Here is a 17873-nt window from a genome sequence, read left to right on the forward strand (position 1 = left end):
TTGATCTGGTATCCTTTTTATTATTTTAAAATGTCCATCTTTGTCTTTTGTTTCCTTTGTTATCTTAAAGTCTACTTTCTCAGATATACATATGGCTACACCTGTTTTTCTGTGGATGTTATTTGCTTTGGAAATCAATTTCCACCCTTTCACTTTTGAGTTTAACTTTGTCTTTGCAGCTTAGATGTGTCTCCTGAAGGCAGCATATGGTTGTTGTTGTTGTTGTTTTTTAACTACTTATTTTGATCCAATCTGCTACTCTGTGCTTTTTTTACTGGTAAAGTCAATGCATTTACATTTAGGATAATTATTGATGTATGAGGATTTGCCATAACCATTTTATCTTTTGTTTTCTGGTAGCTCTGTGTCTCCATTGGTTCTTTTCCTTTGTGTTTCTGTCTGTTGCTTTTGTTTGGCAGTATTTCACACTTCTTTCCTCTCTTTCTTTTTATTTTTAAGCAATGTATCTCAGTTTCAGATTTTTTTTTTGTATGTGTGTGTGTTTATCATTAGGTTTATGAAAAAGAAATTTTCATATATACAGTCATCCTTATTCTTTTGAATGCATCTGATTGCCATCCTCCTCTGCTAATTCAGACCTTTACTCCTATCTCTTTTATGTTTCTGTTGTCACATATTATACCTTTTTATGCTGTCAGTTTTATGGTTATCCTACTCATAGTTTTGTGACATTTTGTTCTTTGTTTCAGGTAGAATAATCCTCTTGAGTATTTCCTGCAATGGAGGTCTTCCGGTGATAAATTTCCTCAGCTTCTTTATGTTTGGAAAAGTCTTTATATCTTCTTCATATTTAAAAGATAACTTTGTGGATATATTACTCTTGGCTGATAATTTCTCCCCTTCAGTAGTTTGAATATTTGGTTCTACTCTCATCCAGCTTTTAGAATTTCTGCTGAGAAATTAATAGACTTTCCTTTATAGGTTACTTTCTTCTTTTCCTTGAGGATTCTTTCTTTGACATTATTTTTTGACAGTTTTAACACAATGTGTCTTGGAGAAAACTTCTTTGGATTGAGGTAACTAGGTGTTCTGTTTGGTTCTTAGATTTGAGAATCTAGCTTTCCCCTAGGTTTGGGAAGTTCTCATCAACTCTTTGAATAGGTTCTCCATTCCCTTCTCCCTCTTTCCTACTTCTGGTGTTCCTATTATTCTTATATTACTCTTTCTGATAGTCAGTTCTCATAGAGTTCTTTCACTGTTTTTATGCTTAAGTCTCTCTTTGTGTCCCTCTGTCATTTCTATATTTCTATCTTCAATAACACTAATCTTTTTTCCATCTGGTCAGCTCTAATGTCCTACCCTTGTTAGTTCATTTGTTTTTCTTTTTTTTTTTCCTTTTTTTAAAAATACTTTTTAGTATATTTTACTGATTATGCTATTACAGTTGTCCCATTTTTCCCCTTTTGTTCCCCTCCACCCAGTATGCCCCTTCCTTCCAATAATCCCACACCCCTCTTAGTTCATGTCCATGAGTGGTGGGGATAAGTTCTTTGGTTTCACCCTTTCCTATGTTATTCTTAACACCCCCCTGTCTATTTTGTACCAAACAATTATGCTTCTTAATCCCTGCACCATTTCTCCCCCTTTCCCCTCCCAGCTGATAACCCTCCAAATGATCCCCATACCTATTCTGGCTTGCTTGTTTTTTTTAATTTTTTAGATTTTGTTGTTGATAGTTCTGAGTTTGTTGTCATTTTAATGTTCATAGTTTTGATCTTCTCTTAAATAAGTCCCTTTAACATTTCCTATAATAAGTGCTTGGTGATGATGAACTCCTTTAGCTTTACCTTGTCTGGGAAGCACTTTATCTGCCCTTCCATTCTAAATGATAGCTTTGCTGAAGAGAACAATCTTAGTTGTAGGTCCTTGCTTTTCATCACTTTGCATATTTCTTGCCAGTCTCTTCTTGCCTGCAAAGCTTCTTTTGAGAAATCAGCTGACAGTCTTATAGGCACCTCTTTGTAGGTAACTTTCTGCTTCTCTCTTGCTGCTTTTAAGATTCTCTCTTTACCTTGAACATTTGGCATTTTAATTATAATGTGTCTTGGTGTGGTTCTCCTTGGGTCTAGCTTGTTTGGGACTCTCTGTGCTTCCTGGACTTCTATGTCTATTTCCTTCTCCAAATTTGGGAAGTTTTCCTTCATTATTTTTTTATGTAAGCTTTCAATTTCTTGCTTTTCCTCTTCTCCTTCTGGCACCCCTATGATTCAGATGTTGACATATTTAAAGATGTCCCAGAGGTTTCTAAGCCCCTCCTTTTTTTTTTTCAATTCTTGTTTCCTCATTCTATACTGGTTGTCCATTTGTTTCTTCCTCATGTTCCAAATCATTGATTTGAACTCAAGTTTCCTTCCATTCACCATTGGTTTTGTGTGGAATTTCCTTCATTTCACTTAGCATAGCCTTTACTTCTTCCCTTATGAATTTGCTGTACTTAAGAATATCTGTCAAGCCTATAAGCATCTTTATCACCAGTGTTTTGAACTCTGCATCTGTTAGGTTGGCTGTCTCCTCACTGTTAGGTTGGCAATCTCCTTGTCACTTAGTTCTATCACCGGAACCTTGATCCATTCTATATTTTGGGCCATACTTCTCTGTCTCCTAATCTTGACAGGCTCCCATGTTTGCTTGCCTCTGTCTTAGAGCTGTTGCACCTGTTATGTTATAAGGGGTGGACCCTTAGGTATTCATCAGTACAGAATGACCTGTTTCCCCATGTTGTGGCGTGGTATGTGAGGGAAGGGTCTGAGAGGGAACAATGCCACTTGCTCTACACTTGCCCCTTTTCCAGGCACTTCTCTTACTTCCCATATGGGACTGATTCCACTCTAGCTGTTGCCCAGGTTATGGTTCCCCGAGTGGGTGGGTCTATGGATATTCTAGGACCATGGGGGCCCTTTAAACAAGTGGACTCTGCTGAGAGCCTGGCAGTTTATTCCTGTGCCCCAACCTCCACTGGTTTTCACAGTCAGAAACAATGAGGCTTTATTTTCCCTGGCACTTGAACCGTGAGCTGAGCAGTCTGGTCTGTTTCTGGGAGCACTCCCCAGGTGTCCCTCCCTACTTTATAAAATGTGTGATTGCACTTTCCACTGGCCTGCCACTGCCACCACTGTTGTCACCACCACACTGCATCCTCTTTGCCCTGGCTCCACCCTAATTCCATCCCTCCTACCTATCTGGATGAGTATTTCTTCCTTATATCTTTGTTTGTTGGACTTGCATGCAGCTCAGTTTTCTGGAACTTCTGGTTGTCTCCAGGTTGAGGTAGTTGTATTCCTTCTTAATTGTGGAGGGAGACACAGTGTGTCTACCCATGCCTCTATCTTGGCCAAAAGTCACTAGTTCATTCTTGATCTCTTTTATTGAATTTCTGATCTCCAGAATTTTGGTTTGGTTTTTTTTAAACACTTAAATCTCTTTGGTAAAGTACTTGTTTTGTTCACTGATCTGTTTTCTGAGCTCATTAAATTGCCTGTCTGTATTTTCTAGCATCTCACTGAGTATTGTCAGAACTGCAATCTTGAATTCTCTGCCATTTATATCATATTTCCCTGTCTTTGTTTCCTGGAGATTTTTTGTTTTCTTTCTGAGCTGCCTCACATCACTGCCTTGATTATTCATGGTATTTGATGGATTCCTTCTCTGTCTAAGCATTTATATACGAGTGGTACTTCTCTAGCAGGCGGCGCTTTTCTTGCTGAATTGCAAGTTATTTTTTGTTTTTGTTTTGTTTTATTTTTAGCTCTGTGACATCGCAATGCTGTCCTCCTCAGCCAGATGCTGCTGTCAGTTTAGCCTTGATGTGTGGGCATGGGGTGGGCTGGGGGAAGCTGACAGCTACTTTGTTGCTTTGCCCTCCCTGTAATGGTGATGTTGCATTTCCATATGGTCCCCCCTGCACCCAGGTCCCCATATGGGTCACAGAGTGTACCCCTTGCTCAAGGTAAGCAGTGCTTCTGTACCATTTCTATGGTTTGCAGGTAATGTGCTCCACAACCCAACACCAAGTGCGAAAGGAGCAAGCTTTGGGAGGTTACAGGGCAACAAGGCTGTGCGGCTCTGTGCCTCTGTCTTGAATGGTGACTGCCTGATAGTCAGGCTGCACCCCCATGCTGTGTCCTTGTCCAGGTCTCTGGGCTTAGCTACAGTTCATATTGCTCCTTCCTGCTGGAATACTCTCCACATCTCTGAACTCATCTGAGTTGAAGAGAGTATGAGCCACAGCCGGATTCCTCCCTTCTCTCAGCTAAGCCCCACCCTGAGCTCCTGGCTGCAGAGCTTCTTCTGTGGCTTGTCTAAGTCCTTCTCCTTTCTTGTCTCTCTCTTTCACTCCCACTTGCCCACCTTTAGATATTTCAATGCACTTTGTTTATTGTGTAGAGAATCCTTTGTTGAGTTATAGCTGTGCATATTATTGCAACTTCAAGGGGAGAGACCCAGGCATCTCTCAAGGACAAGTTAGATTACTCATCTTTTCACCATGGAACAGAAAGCGCCTCTAGGAAGAAAGCTGTGGCATCACTGCTCCAGGCTATGCAGTCTTTTGACTTGCTTTGTTTCTAATAAGAAGTCTGCTATCATCCTGATGGTTTTTTCTCTGTACATTATATGTCTTTATTTTCCCCCTCATTGTTTTAAATATTTTTTCCCTCTTTATCGTTAGTTTTCAGTATTTTGATTATGATACATTTTGATGTGTGTGTGACTGTTCATGTGTGCGTGCCTGCCTGTGCATGTGTGCTTTACCTTTTTGGAATTCACTGAACTTCTTAAATTTATGGTTTATAGTTTTTATCAAATTTGGAAAGATTTCAGGAATTTCTTAACATTTTTTTCTGCTGCCCTCCTCCATTTTCTGGAAATCCACATACACATTTGTTTACATGCTTGGTATTATCTCCATCATCTCTGTGAACTCCAGCCGTGGGTTACAGTTTTTTTTCTCCTGCTTATGGGTTACATTTCTTGTTTCTTAGCATATCTATTCATCTTTTAATGGATTATGGGCATTACAAATTTAACATTGTTCATTTCTTTATATTCTTTGTCTTCCTTTAGAAATGTTGGATGTTGTTCTTGCAGGCTGTTAAATTATAGTTCGACTTGCTCTTTTTGAGGCTTGTCATTTAGGCTTTATTAGGATTAGCCAAGCCCTAGTACTATAACAATATTTTTCTGAGATTTCAATTGAATACCAGTGTTCAGTGAAGGCTTTCCACTGTGCTGGTGGAAGCTGCTCATCTTATAGTACTTCTGTAATTTATTTGTTAGGACTTGAAGAATCTTACCTCAGCATTTGTGACTTAGTTTTTATCAGTTAATTCAAAAGGATACATCCACAGGTTTCTGGAGGTTTTTTGTTGTTGTTGTTGTTGCCATAGCTGCTTATTGTCTGGTTGTCTTCCCAATAACAGCACCTCTGCCACCATTACCTCTGAAATTCTGTCTTTAGCTCAGTGAGACCACTGTCTTTGGTTAGATTGCTTGCCCTTTCACTGTGGTGCAGAAAGTGCCTCCAGGAATAAAGCTGAGGATAATATGAGGCCCATCTTGTTTGTTTTCCTTCTCTCAGGGATCAAATCCCCTATTATTTGATTTTCAGTGTCTAAAAACAGTTGACTTGTATATTTTGTTTAGTTTTATGTTATTTAAAAAAAATATATAGGGGTATGGTAAGGTTCTAGTTATTTCATCAAGGCTAGAAGAAGAAACCCAGTAACATTTTTTTAAATGCTATGAAAACAAAAGATTCTCCCAAGATGTTTGTCAAGTAGGTCATAGATAAAATACACTTCCCTTTGTTTACTGGTTTATGTGTTTTTATAATTGTCTTTTATATTTATAATATTTGAATAAAAATAAATTTATGTATTAGAATACAAGTTATGTGAGCATAACTTACATTTACACTTTTTAATAGCTGCTTAAATTTTTCTTTATTTTCATTTTGGATTTTGCACACTTTCTAGTCACTGTTCTCTATATACATTCACAAATATAATGCAACTTTCCTCACAGATAGAAGCTTTAAAAAGTGTATCTATAAATATTTGAGTTGTTTGCATTTAGTTAGATAATAGCTTCTAATGTTTAGTTTTTAGTAATAGAGATAGTTGATTGTTTTGTTTTCTATAACTTGGCTTTAAGCTTTTCCTTTAAAAAGAAGATTATATTTAATGAAGCTTAGAGAGGATGAGAGAGTTCAATCTGATATAAACTAGACCATATAGACTATAATTAGGATGAGTACATATACAGTACTTTACATTATCCAGTTGGATATTGTATTTTATTTTTAGCTTTAAATCAGGTCACTCATAGATCTGAGGACTATGTGCTTATTGTAGAAATATAATCTAAATAAAACCAAATAATTGGCTAATACAGTAAGATCTATGCATAGCTACAACCATATACATTGAATGTCTAAGCAAATATCAATGGCATTCTTATTATTGTTAAGTGTTAAGTCTTAATTGTATCTATTTTTTTTTTACTCATGACATTCTTGTGTGACATTAAGCTTTAAATAATCTCATTTTGATTAAGATTTGTAAAACTAAGTTTGTTATTCAAATAAGAATGTAATGTAGAAATTGAATATCTCTTACTCTACACAATTAACTAGAATGTTTTTTCTTTTCTTAAAATAAGAAAAATGTCAAAATGGCAATGGAATAAGAAATTCATTTGCAGGAGAAACATTCCTAAAAAATCAATAGAAATAGCTTAGTGTCACATTAAAGAAAAAAGTAAAGAAAGAAAGAAAAAAGAAGAAAATGAAAACTTCCAATAATCTCCTGATTTAGGAATTAGAGATTAGGTGTAGAGCAAGTAAAAAGCTCAGTTTTCTTTAAAATGATTCACATGCTAAACACTACTATGTACCTCATTTAATTCTCATAAGTGGTAAGGATTTCTAAATGATGAACAGGTTAAATCTGGACATTTAAAAAATTATTTCTTATAAATTCTAAATTTCAAGATGCAGGGTTTTTTTTTTCTTTAAAAACAGTGTATATATATCGTATCATATCGGCAGCCGTCCGTCTCGAGAGACGATGGTGTAGCTTCTTAAGAGTCTATCTGCACCGCCGAGAATGGCTGTGCAGTCCGACTCGGGAGTGACACGGCATCTGTCTCCTCCCGTGTTGAATCGACATCTTGCAATGACGCTGGAGTGTCCTCTCCAGTGAAGCTGAAGCTACAGAGTCTAGGCAGGGTGATATGGAGGGTCTGCTGTTGCCCATGCAGCAGACCCCCCCTCTCTTCGCAGCTGAAGGGTCCAAGGGAAAGACGGAGTCAATACAGCTTGGCTTCAGGTGCGCCGCAGGAGTTGCCGGTGTTGACTACAACGTCAAACCGCCTTAGGGACTCCGGCTCCGGATTTTCTGTTGGGGTTTACTCCCTTAGCCTTTCCCCTGAAGAGGTATGCCGCAAGGCAGCGGAGGTTTTTTGGAGTCAGAGTTTTCCTTCTCTGATGTGCCCTGACTGGAAGATCGAACCAGTGACACTTAGCTCGCAGGCCGACGCTCAATCCACTGAGCCAAACCAGCCAGGACGTATATATATATATATATATATATATATATATATATATATATATATATATATATTTCTATATAGGTGTTTAAATAATAATAAAAAATATTTGTTTTTCTTTTCTTTTCTTTGCTACCTATGCCACTAAAGCTCATAATCAGTAGAAGTATTTACTGACAGTCATAATCACAACTTCTGGGACTGTTTGCTCTGAGAGTTTCAGTCTCTCTGGAATAAATTTTTCTATTTTTGTCAGTAGACCCCACTTCCCTTTCCTTCTGGGTGCAATGTCACTTATGTGTTTATATCCAAGGTCAAGCCTGAATTTAAGAATATCTTAAGCGTTATTTAAACATAATAATTTTGCCTATTCATATATCACTAAAATAAAAACGCCAAGACATATATATTAAAAGGAAATTTTAAATAAAGTGGACAGTAAACTAGTGAGTCTATTTAAGTGTCTTAAATAAAGCTTATTTAAATACTTTTTTTAGTCAATATATTAACATTTAAAAGTCAACCCTCTGGATCTATTTTAAAAATTTATACATAACCTAAGGATGATGCTATTTTTAAGCTTTATAAATCCATCATGCTTTGCCAATTGTTGCCTGCTATCAGCAGGGTTGTCTCTAGTGGTTCCACAGTGTGATTTTAAAAAAGTATTAACATTAAAACATATTTAGTTTAATACACATTTTTTCTTATTCTAAAGAATTTCCTTATAAATGATGCTCATGACATTACTCAATTACAAGGTAAAGGTCAATCACTTAAGGCCTGACATAATGTCACAGGGAAAGGAACTTATAGTCAATGACAGTGATATATATAAGATTAACTTCCATTATGATTAGTGGTGCTGATATTTATATTCCTATCTACCTAGTATATCTAGTAATATAATGTAGGCTAATCTTTTCCATTCTAATCTGGCCTCAGCTGGAAATAGAAAATAACCACTGGCAATAAATTATGGACACATTTTTAGAGTAGTACAGGTGAACTGCAAGTCTCAATTCCCGAATCCCAAGACCCATGTCACTCCAGTTCTATGTTCTTGCTTTCCTGAAGTCCTGAAAACCTTTGGTGTCTCCCCTTCACAGAGAGAATCATATTTGATTGACTATGGTACCCAAATATGTAATCCCATTATTTCTTCAATTTTCTATAAATTTTTCTTTGCCTACTCTAAATGTTCTAGCGATATCAATTTTGTAATATTATTTTATCCTAATAGATAAAAGAGAAATCTACTTACAGCCAATCAACATGACACAAATTGAAAAGATTTTTTCCGAATTGGTGTTAGGTGACACATTCCCGAATCCTACACTGGTTAAACTGCTGAAGGTAAAATAAAGTGCTGTCACGTATTTGTCTTTAATGGATGGCCCAGAACTTGAGTCACTGTCATTGTAACGTTTTCCAATTTGTTGTCCTAAGGAATCCAACCATCCGATTTTGTCAGTCAGGTAGGGCCTTTCTACATTCCCAATCGCATACCAAATGCAAGCCAGCCAGTGAGCTATCAGGGCAAATATGCACATTAGGAGCATTAGAACAGCAGCGCCATATTCTGAATACCGATCAAGTTTCCGAGCCACTCGCACGAGACGAAGGAGTCGAGCTGTCTTCAACAGACCAATTAATGTTGTTGTCTGTGGAAGTAAACACACATGGTTAGAAACAGTTGGTAAACAACTCAACGCATGTTCCTGTGCTCAGTAGGCAGAAACTGGTTAGAACAATGTGGTAGCATTGAGCATAACTGTATATTTGAATTAAGTTATGTTAAAATCCTTACCCACTTGTGAAAATACTCTGAAAATCTGCATTACATTAATTCAGTATCTTGTCATGAAGACCCATAGGACAAAGAATTTGTCTATCTTGTTTTATGCTCTAAGTGCTTTGCCCATCAGGGGTAAATCATTCATTCACTAACAAACATTCCAGTGTGTTACTAGTGTAGCAAGTGCCACGCACTGGAATAAGAGTGTTGAACAAACATAGTTGGTGACTTCTCTAATAGACACAGTTATTTGGTAGACAAAGTAACTTCACTAATGAAGACAAATAAGTTCACTGTCTATTGAGAAGATAAATATTTTTAAAATAAACAATAAGATAATTTCAGCAATAACTGTCATGATGATAATAAAAGAGTGATATAATAGATGTTTCAGAGCATGGGTTGGGATGGGGTTTAGTTTAGAAAGGAAGGCCTTGCTGGACCTGACCTTAGAATTGAAAAAGTTCTACATAATGAGAAGGAGCCAGTCAGGTGAATAACTAGGAAACTTATTGGATGATCACAAGCATGAATTGGACACTTTATTTAAATGCATTATTTCTTTCTGAAATGTGTTAAATTTATTGTTTTTTGCTCTCCCAATGATATGTATTTTGCTTGTGTTGTGATATATGTAACTACTTACATGATTATTATTGACCAGGTATCTAATGATAGGACACTTCTACATAATAACAGGATACTTAACTGGTTGTTTGAACTTGAAATCTGATAAGCACAAATTACAAGTTCATTTCTCGGGTTTCCTAAATAATGTCAGCTATAAGTACTACATATTTCACAGGGCATATAATTATTCCATAGCTACATGGTGTTTACCAAACAATGATTGAGTCATTTTATCTGTTCATTGTTGGTGTTTATTTTGCAAAGTGCATCCAACTGAGTTAAGAACACATATTTTAAATTAAAGAAATAGCTCTTGACATAACTATCACCCTATATCTATCCACATTACCTTGGTGGAAAAAGGCACTAAATATCAAGGAAAACATTTTTATTAAAACACTGTAATAAGTATTGCATTTTCTCCCCCTGGGTCATAGTGGTTACAGGGGACGGGGAGAATTCTCAGTTTGCCTTGAGCTCTTTAGTTCAGTTAGTTTGAAACCCTCATGAGCTGAGACAAGCTTGTGTAGTTGAGATGTGCTTATCACACCTCAACTCCAGTCTTAGCTCATTTTGGAATGTGTGGAGAGATAAATCTTCCCTGTTTTTAATGCTGGGTTCTTACTTTTCAGGGTGCAATAAAGGAAACAGATTTTTTTGGTCCTTCACAAATGTAAAAGTATATTTCTTTTAAGTTTGAATAAATGGAGAGTTTAAATTAGTATTAAGCAGTTTCCTGGGAGAAAAGTCAACTTTCTACTATTTGTATTATCAGTGTTTTAGATTAGCAGTTATTTGCTAGCAATGTGGAACAGACAAACTTACGTTTGAATTTTGTTTCCATACCAGTGTGTCAACTAGGTCAAGTTACTTATTTAATTTCTGAGGATCAATTTGCAATGTAAATGGGCATAACAATTCCTACCTTACAGGATCGTAGATAATGTTCAACAAATGGCAGCTCCTCATGTTTTTATTTGAACACCCCATACATTTTCCCCCATATGTAACAGAAACTTTATATTGTAAAATGGGTTGATAGAGCTTACACATTTTCAAAATGCATAACTTAGATATCTGGATCCCAAATTGAGGTTTATCCTCCTTGGCCTTGCAGCTTCCAGAGGAAATGACAGGAATTTTAAAAACAAGAACTTCATCCAGATGCACTGACTGCTCAGACTCTGATAACAGGAATCACCCTGGTTCAGTGCGTCACTATTTCTATACTTCACAGCTTAAGTTTGCATGTTTATTTTTATCTTAACTTAGTTTTTTATTTCTTTGTATTGAGAAATTAGAAATATCTGAAGATTATTATTTAAAACTTCTTGTCCTTATAGCAAATTCTTTCTGAATCCTAAAATTAATGGAATATAATGAATATTCTCTAAGTATGTGGTTAATGAAGTGAGATGCTTCAAAAGAAGTGAGCTGTTTTATATAGTATTGTGATAATAAGCACTAACAACTCTATCAGCTGCAAAGGTGGTAGAATAAAAATGATCTTAAAAAAAAAAGGAATAAAACCTGCTGGCATGCCACCCACCTCTTTTTTGCCCTCTTCCCAAAGAAACCTCTAATGTCTCTTCTAGAGTTATATTAAAATGAGATAAAAGCTAGATGACAGTAAGTCCTCTAAGCAGAAAAATAAATATAACATACAATAACATAAAAGAGACATGTTTTCTGGACAAAAAAGCTTTAGAATTATGGTACATAATTAAGTCTCAACCCAATCTCATAAGCATAAGTGAAAATTGACTTCAAGAGTCAAAGCCATATACCCAAGCATAACTACCTGTTAGTTTGACAATGTGACAAATGACTTGGCCTTATTTCTATTGTTATCAAGATGAGTTCATACACCTGGTCCTTCTTTCTTAACTACAGTTGCGTACAGCACATCTTGTAGATAACACAGGATTGCAATAACTCCTTTCTTTTTCTTGTTTACAGATCTATTTAAAGATTAAAGGTGTTTTGTCCCAGGTTGGCAACAGAAAAAGAAGCGATTACACCAAAATCTCAGAGACAATACAGTAGTCTAAAGAATGATCAACCTCCTCTTGCTGATTTGTTGGAGACTATTGATCTCCATTGTTTAGTTCAATGGACTATATTTGTATTATCTGCAAGTGAAAAATAGGACCAACAACTATCTTATAATTGTGTTGACATTAGAATTTGGCTGAGTAAAGTGTTTTTGGAATATATGGTTATCTCATAGCATATATAATTTTATGTACTATCCAGACACATTATGGGAGTCTATTTTTGTGCGTTTTTTCAGTTTTTAAAAATGGAAATAAAAATATCTTTAAACCAGTTACAATAATTTCAAAAGTAGTAGATAGACTTTCTCTTATATATTAGTTCTTGAGCTTTTCACTGGTATTAGAAAAATACTGTTTTTATTGTTACTTTTGATAAACATTCAAAAAGCATTAAAGCTCACTAGAGGTAAGTGTTATTATGAAATACAAAGACATCATGATAATAAATAATATACAGAATGTGGAGAGCCATTTTGCATGGGATTGAAGCCCTGCCTATGAACTATAGCAAAGGGGACTTAATGAATGCTAACAGATAAAGTCTCCATGCAGTTTCAGAACTCAGCTCCTTTACTGTTACTGTGACTGAATGATATTTCAGATTCTTTTTGCATAAATGCCATAGTAAAAAAAATCTACTCATTTAAGGCTTTTATTTTTAATTCACTCTTGCAGATTCTTTTTTAAATGTAGACTCTTCCCATGAAAATTCACTTATTTAAATTTTGGGGTGGCTGATAAATATAACACAATTTCAATTAAAAAAAAGTATCCACATCCATAGTTTATTATAGTCCCAGAACCTTTATTATATTGAGGTAGAAGTTAGTTATCTTTATTAAGTGTGACTTCCTTAACTAAATTTTATTTTTTAAATGCATACTGTGAATAATTACATCCTTGCAAGTGTGTTAGGTTCTAGACCCAGACTCAAGAAGATTATGTGATTTGCTTTCAGTAGACATTTTACAATAGATCTGGCAATATTCTCTCTTAATGTAAGTGGAATTCATTTCAAGGACTGAAGATAGGTGATTTCTTATCGGTATTAAACAACTCTCTACTCAAAAATAAATGTGGCTACAGTTAAACTGAGAAAGCCTTATCAGTAAGAGAAAATCTTATGCTCAAGAATTTTTCAAAATAATTTGGAAAAACAATTCAACTTTATTTTTAGTAAGCATTTTCAAAACTTTTTATTTAAAATACTTTATTTTAGAGGTTTACTCTCTAAAACCTTTGCCTATGGTTAGTGGGTAGAATTATTCTTTTACAAATGAGGAAATATAAGTATGTGATCTTTAGTTTTATTTACAGGGTTGATAAAGTGAATTGTCACTGAAACTTTATACTTCATTATTTTGTCTTGTTTGTCAAGAAATATTTGGGTACAAGAAGGGAAATGAAAACACTGAGTGATCAATTTAATAACTATACACATGTTTTGTTTTATATTTTATTTCAATTACCTTTAAGCTCTGTTACCTGTAAACACCATTTAATGAGTTACCAGTACAATTTAATAATTTTGAAGCTAGTTTCTATCCTGTTGTTCAGCCTCAGTCACACTATTTCAATATTTATAAGGACACATTCACTATCACAATTAAAAAGCTACATTTTGAGTGTGTAAAAAACATTGAGGGTATCACCTAATTTATCCTTTATTTATTCATACAAAACCTCACAAATTGCCCACTAACTGTGGCTTTTAAAGAGAAGATGAATTTACAATCCCCCTGGGAAACTCACTCCAATATTGAACAACCTTTACTGTTGAGACATTTTTTAAAATTTTTGTTATATAATTAACATTCTACTTTTCTGCATTTTGAATTCACTTTCTCTTTCTTTAGTTACAGTAACATAGAAAACTGGTTATCAAATGATTCTAAATAGTACTATTAAAATGTTACAGTAAATAAACTATCATGGATGTTATATGTTTTAAATGAGAATTTGACTTGTTCTGTGAAATACATAATAACCAAAAGTGTACTATATGCCATCTCTAGCAATTTTTAGTCAATAAATCACATATAAATAAGGGCTAGATGATCAACTTAATGCAAAATAAAAAATTTTAGATGAACTATTCTCATATTGTCTTAGTTCAAAAATTATTTCATTGGGAATCCTATGTCTCTCACTTGTCATGCCACAGATATTTGGAGTCATGGCCAATGATCTCAAATACAAGCCAATGGAAACTTCTGCCTCAACCCCCAAGAACTAGCTAAAGAGAGACACTTTAAGTGTAGACACATATTTGCAATCAAGTCTTCAAAGTGTGCTTTGTTATTTAACTTTGAATGTGGTGAGTATGTCTAATGTCTTAGAAATTCACTTTCAACAAACTAATGACAACTATTGCAGAGATCAGGTTCAGAGAGAATGCTGACAAGATGATCAGAGTTTCTATTCAGATACCTGCTAAGTTTTTCTTTGTATCCCTTTATCTATCAGAGTAATGAAGCAAATATCTAAATGAACAGAAACTCCTCTTTTTTATTATAACTTTCCCTCAGAGAACACTCTATTTATTTAGGTTTCAAAGGTCTTGCCTGCATTCGGGATTCATGAACAATAACAAGGGTGAAAGAAGAGAGGTCAACAAAGCAAGTAATTAATCAAAATACTAATTTTCAGGGGTGGAAGAGGTTAATAAAGCATTTAACTAAACAGAATGCTCTAGGTTCTGTTAGTATTTCTGAAAATGAGATTTGCCACAGATAAACAAAATATGGGAAAATCTGAGGCAGATAATAAAAAGTTGACTTTCTGGAGACTGGTCCAATTATATTATTCCTTTGCATCAATAATATGGAAGTAATTTCCTATGGATGGCACAGTGTTTGATGATGCAAAAATTAAGAAACAAAGAAAGTTTTCTGTGGTCTATCTGGATGACACTAACATCAGGAAGATATCAATGACCGAGCCAGGTCCAGTTATTGCCAGTATTCATTTTCTATGTGTTTTTTTAAAACATCATAGAATATTCTCTAGTTATTAGTAGGTAATCTGTATTTACTTAAGCTAAAAAATTAATATGATTAGATTAAAAAAATGAGCAATTCTGCTCATATATTCATTTTAGTAAAAATAAAGTATATATACTGAGCTACCCTTAGCAACGCTAACGTTCTATAAATTAAACAATACAAATCCTAAATATGAATAGTTTTCCTTCTCTTGAGTTGAATGTAAATAAAACTAAATGTAACAATAGTTCACAATTTAGAAAAATTGGAAGTAAGACATTAATGTTTAATTGACATTGATGAAATTATATTTCTAAGGTCTTTCATGATGTTGTGATGCATTGAAACATTTTAATAATTCAGTTAAAATTAAGCAATTAAAAAATAATTTCTGTCCTTTCATTTAGTTGAAAACGACTTTAACTTGTTTATTTATGTATCTATTCTGTCGACATGTTCTGTAAACACACCAAAGGTCTCTCATGGATTTCCCCTGTGTCCCAGATAGGTCACTGGATTGTGTATATCTGGCAGTAGAATCACTCCTGAACCCTTAAAAAATGCAGGTTTCAAGGCTTTACTTCAGACCTACCAGATATGAATCTCCAAGATTTCATAAGATTCACATAGCAACTGGGACATGGTCCTGCTGTAGAAGCTCTGATCCAGACAAAATTTTGTCATGATTATATCTAATTTATAATTTAATAAATCTCATTTCTTCTTCTTATGCTGACTTATCTTTCTGCCTGCTCATGTGGTGCCCCAGTTGCCTACCTGTCATCTGTACTGGGATGACTAACAAGCATTTCAAACTTAATATGGCCCTGATGGAATTTCTCCCCTATAAAACACCTCCTTCTTCCAAGATTTATCCCATTTGGATAAACATGTGACAATTTATAAAAGTTGCTTGAGTCTCCTTCCTGCCCCCCAAAATGATTCAAACAAGAAGAAACAATAAAATCTTTGAGTGATAATTAATTCTGCTTTTTCTCTTAATCCTCCAACGATATTTAATCCTCCAACGATATTTAATCCATCAACAAAATATCCTCTAATATATTCCAAATGTATCCACTCCTGTTCACCTCTATTGCCACCATGTAGTCCAAGCCGTTGTCATTTGTCCCTCCTACATTATAGCAAGACCTCTGAAGTTGTTCTCCTGTTCCTATTCTGACTAAATTGTCTGCAGACATCAGCCATGGGTTTTTCAAAATATCCATTGGATTAGGTCATTCCAATCCTAAAGGTTCCATTGCAGCCAAAAGAAACACCAGATTCTAAGACTGCATGTGATTTGTATCAGTACCCTCACATCTTGGCATCCCACCTCTCACTATGGTTCCGCCTGGCTGCCACTGACCTTCCTTCTGATCTTCTTACATGCCAAGGCTGTTCCCTGATGGGGCCATTTTCACTAGTGTTTTCTTTTGCTTGAAATGCTCTACATGTGGTTTCATGAGTTTTTCTTTACTTCCTAGTGGAGTGAGATAGGCAGATGTCCTATAACGCCTAAAGCAGTCTCCAACAACAACAAACTTTGGAGTGTTTTATATAACTTTCAATGTCCCATAGTCATTTGTATAGGCTAAAAATAAATTTGTAGTTACTGATCCTGGAAGCTGGGTTTTACATGTAGAAATAAATCCAGTTTTATACATTTTAATATTCATTAATTTTTTCAGGACTTTAGCTACCATGGAAATTGAGAGATGATTAACTTGTTTAGTTTGGACTTCACTAAGAGTCGTTTAATGTTTCATAAAATCATACCCTCAATGACGACATGTTTTGTGGTGTTTTTGTACTGTGTGGTATATAGAATGACTATAGAAGTCTGCATTTGTAGTTATCACAGTCACAGTGTTTCTAGGTGTGTATAAATATTAAAATGTGTATATATATCTATCTGTATATATACACATATATACATATATAACCATATTCATATATATTCAATCCTTATGTTAAAATGAAAAGATTTAGTTTAATATTAGAATTATTATTCAAATATGGACTCCATTATAATTAGGTCTAAGCATATTATCATATGCTTTATTATAACTTTATTATAACTTTATATCATAACTTTATTATATCATTTAATATAGACATGCCTGAAGCATTTATATATCAACTAGGCATTTTATTGTAATCATTTCTTTTATTTCTCCTTTATATTAAGGGTAGAAATTATATATTATATTTGTGAAATCGTGTATTAAGTGTTATATTATCTATGACTTTTATTTCACAATATTAAAAGAGCAAATTATAAAGTATTTATTATATTGGGTCTGATAGAGTTGGGGACCAATACATTATAGCTCCATGCCTCTAGCAGGCATGCCCTCTAACTAGCATGATCATTCTACTCTTTCTACTTCGAAAACCTCCACTGGTAATCAGGAACTCCCCTTTCCATGCTCCCATGTGCTCTTGTACATGGCATTATTAAAGCATTTATCAGGTAGGACTTAGACTGTTCATCTGCTGCTCTCCCATTCTAGACTGCAAACTCCCCACCAGTGGGGTTCTTGTCTCACTCTTTTCTGTAAACCCAGCCTCTAGCACACTGGCACATAGTCGGTTCATGATAGATGCTTATAGCATGAATGCATCTCTGTGTGGAAGGGGGTATGGTGACTCTTTCTGAAAATGGCAAAATGAATGAAGTCAATTCTTGTTAAAATTTGTAGAAAATTTACATGAGTCTTAGTAGAATAGATAAAATCAAGCTACTCTTTTTGTAGTGGAGATGGATGACTCTGAGTCTTATCTGCCTGTTTTGCTGGCAAACTTTGTGAGTCTCTGAGACTTTCAGGCACCTCC

At 34.9% G+C, this 17873-nt stretch overlaps 1 protein-coding gene across 3 annotated transcripts in view; it reads right to left on the reverse strand.

Annotated features, from left to right (window-relative positions):
* Positions 1–17873, reverse strand: part of KCNH7 (potassium voltage-gated channel subfamily H member 7) — a 516764-nt gene that overhangs the window by 71026 nt on the left and 427865 nt on the right. For all 3 annotated transcript variants that reach the window (XM_090267694.1, XM_090267702.1, XM_090267686.1), the window contains one exon: positions 8831–9230. In XM_090267694.1, the coding sequence (XP_090123820.1) occupies positions 8831–9230 (400 nt within the window). The remainder of the gene's footprint in view (positions 1–8830; positions 9231–17873) is intronic.

This window comes from Furipterus horrens, unplaced genomic scaffold (genome assembly GCF_987537825.1).
Source record: "Furipterus horrens unplaced genomic scaffold, mFurHor1.1.pri manual_scaffold_1, whole genome shotgun sequence".
NCBI lineage: Eukaryota > Metazoa > Chordata > Mammalia > Chiroptera > Furipteridae > Furipterus > Furipterus horrens.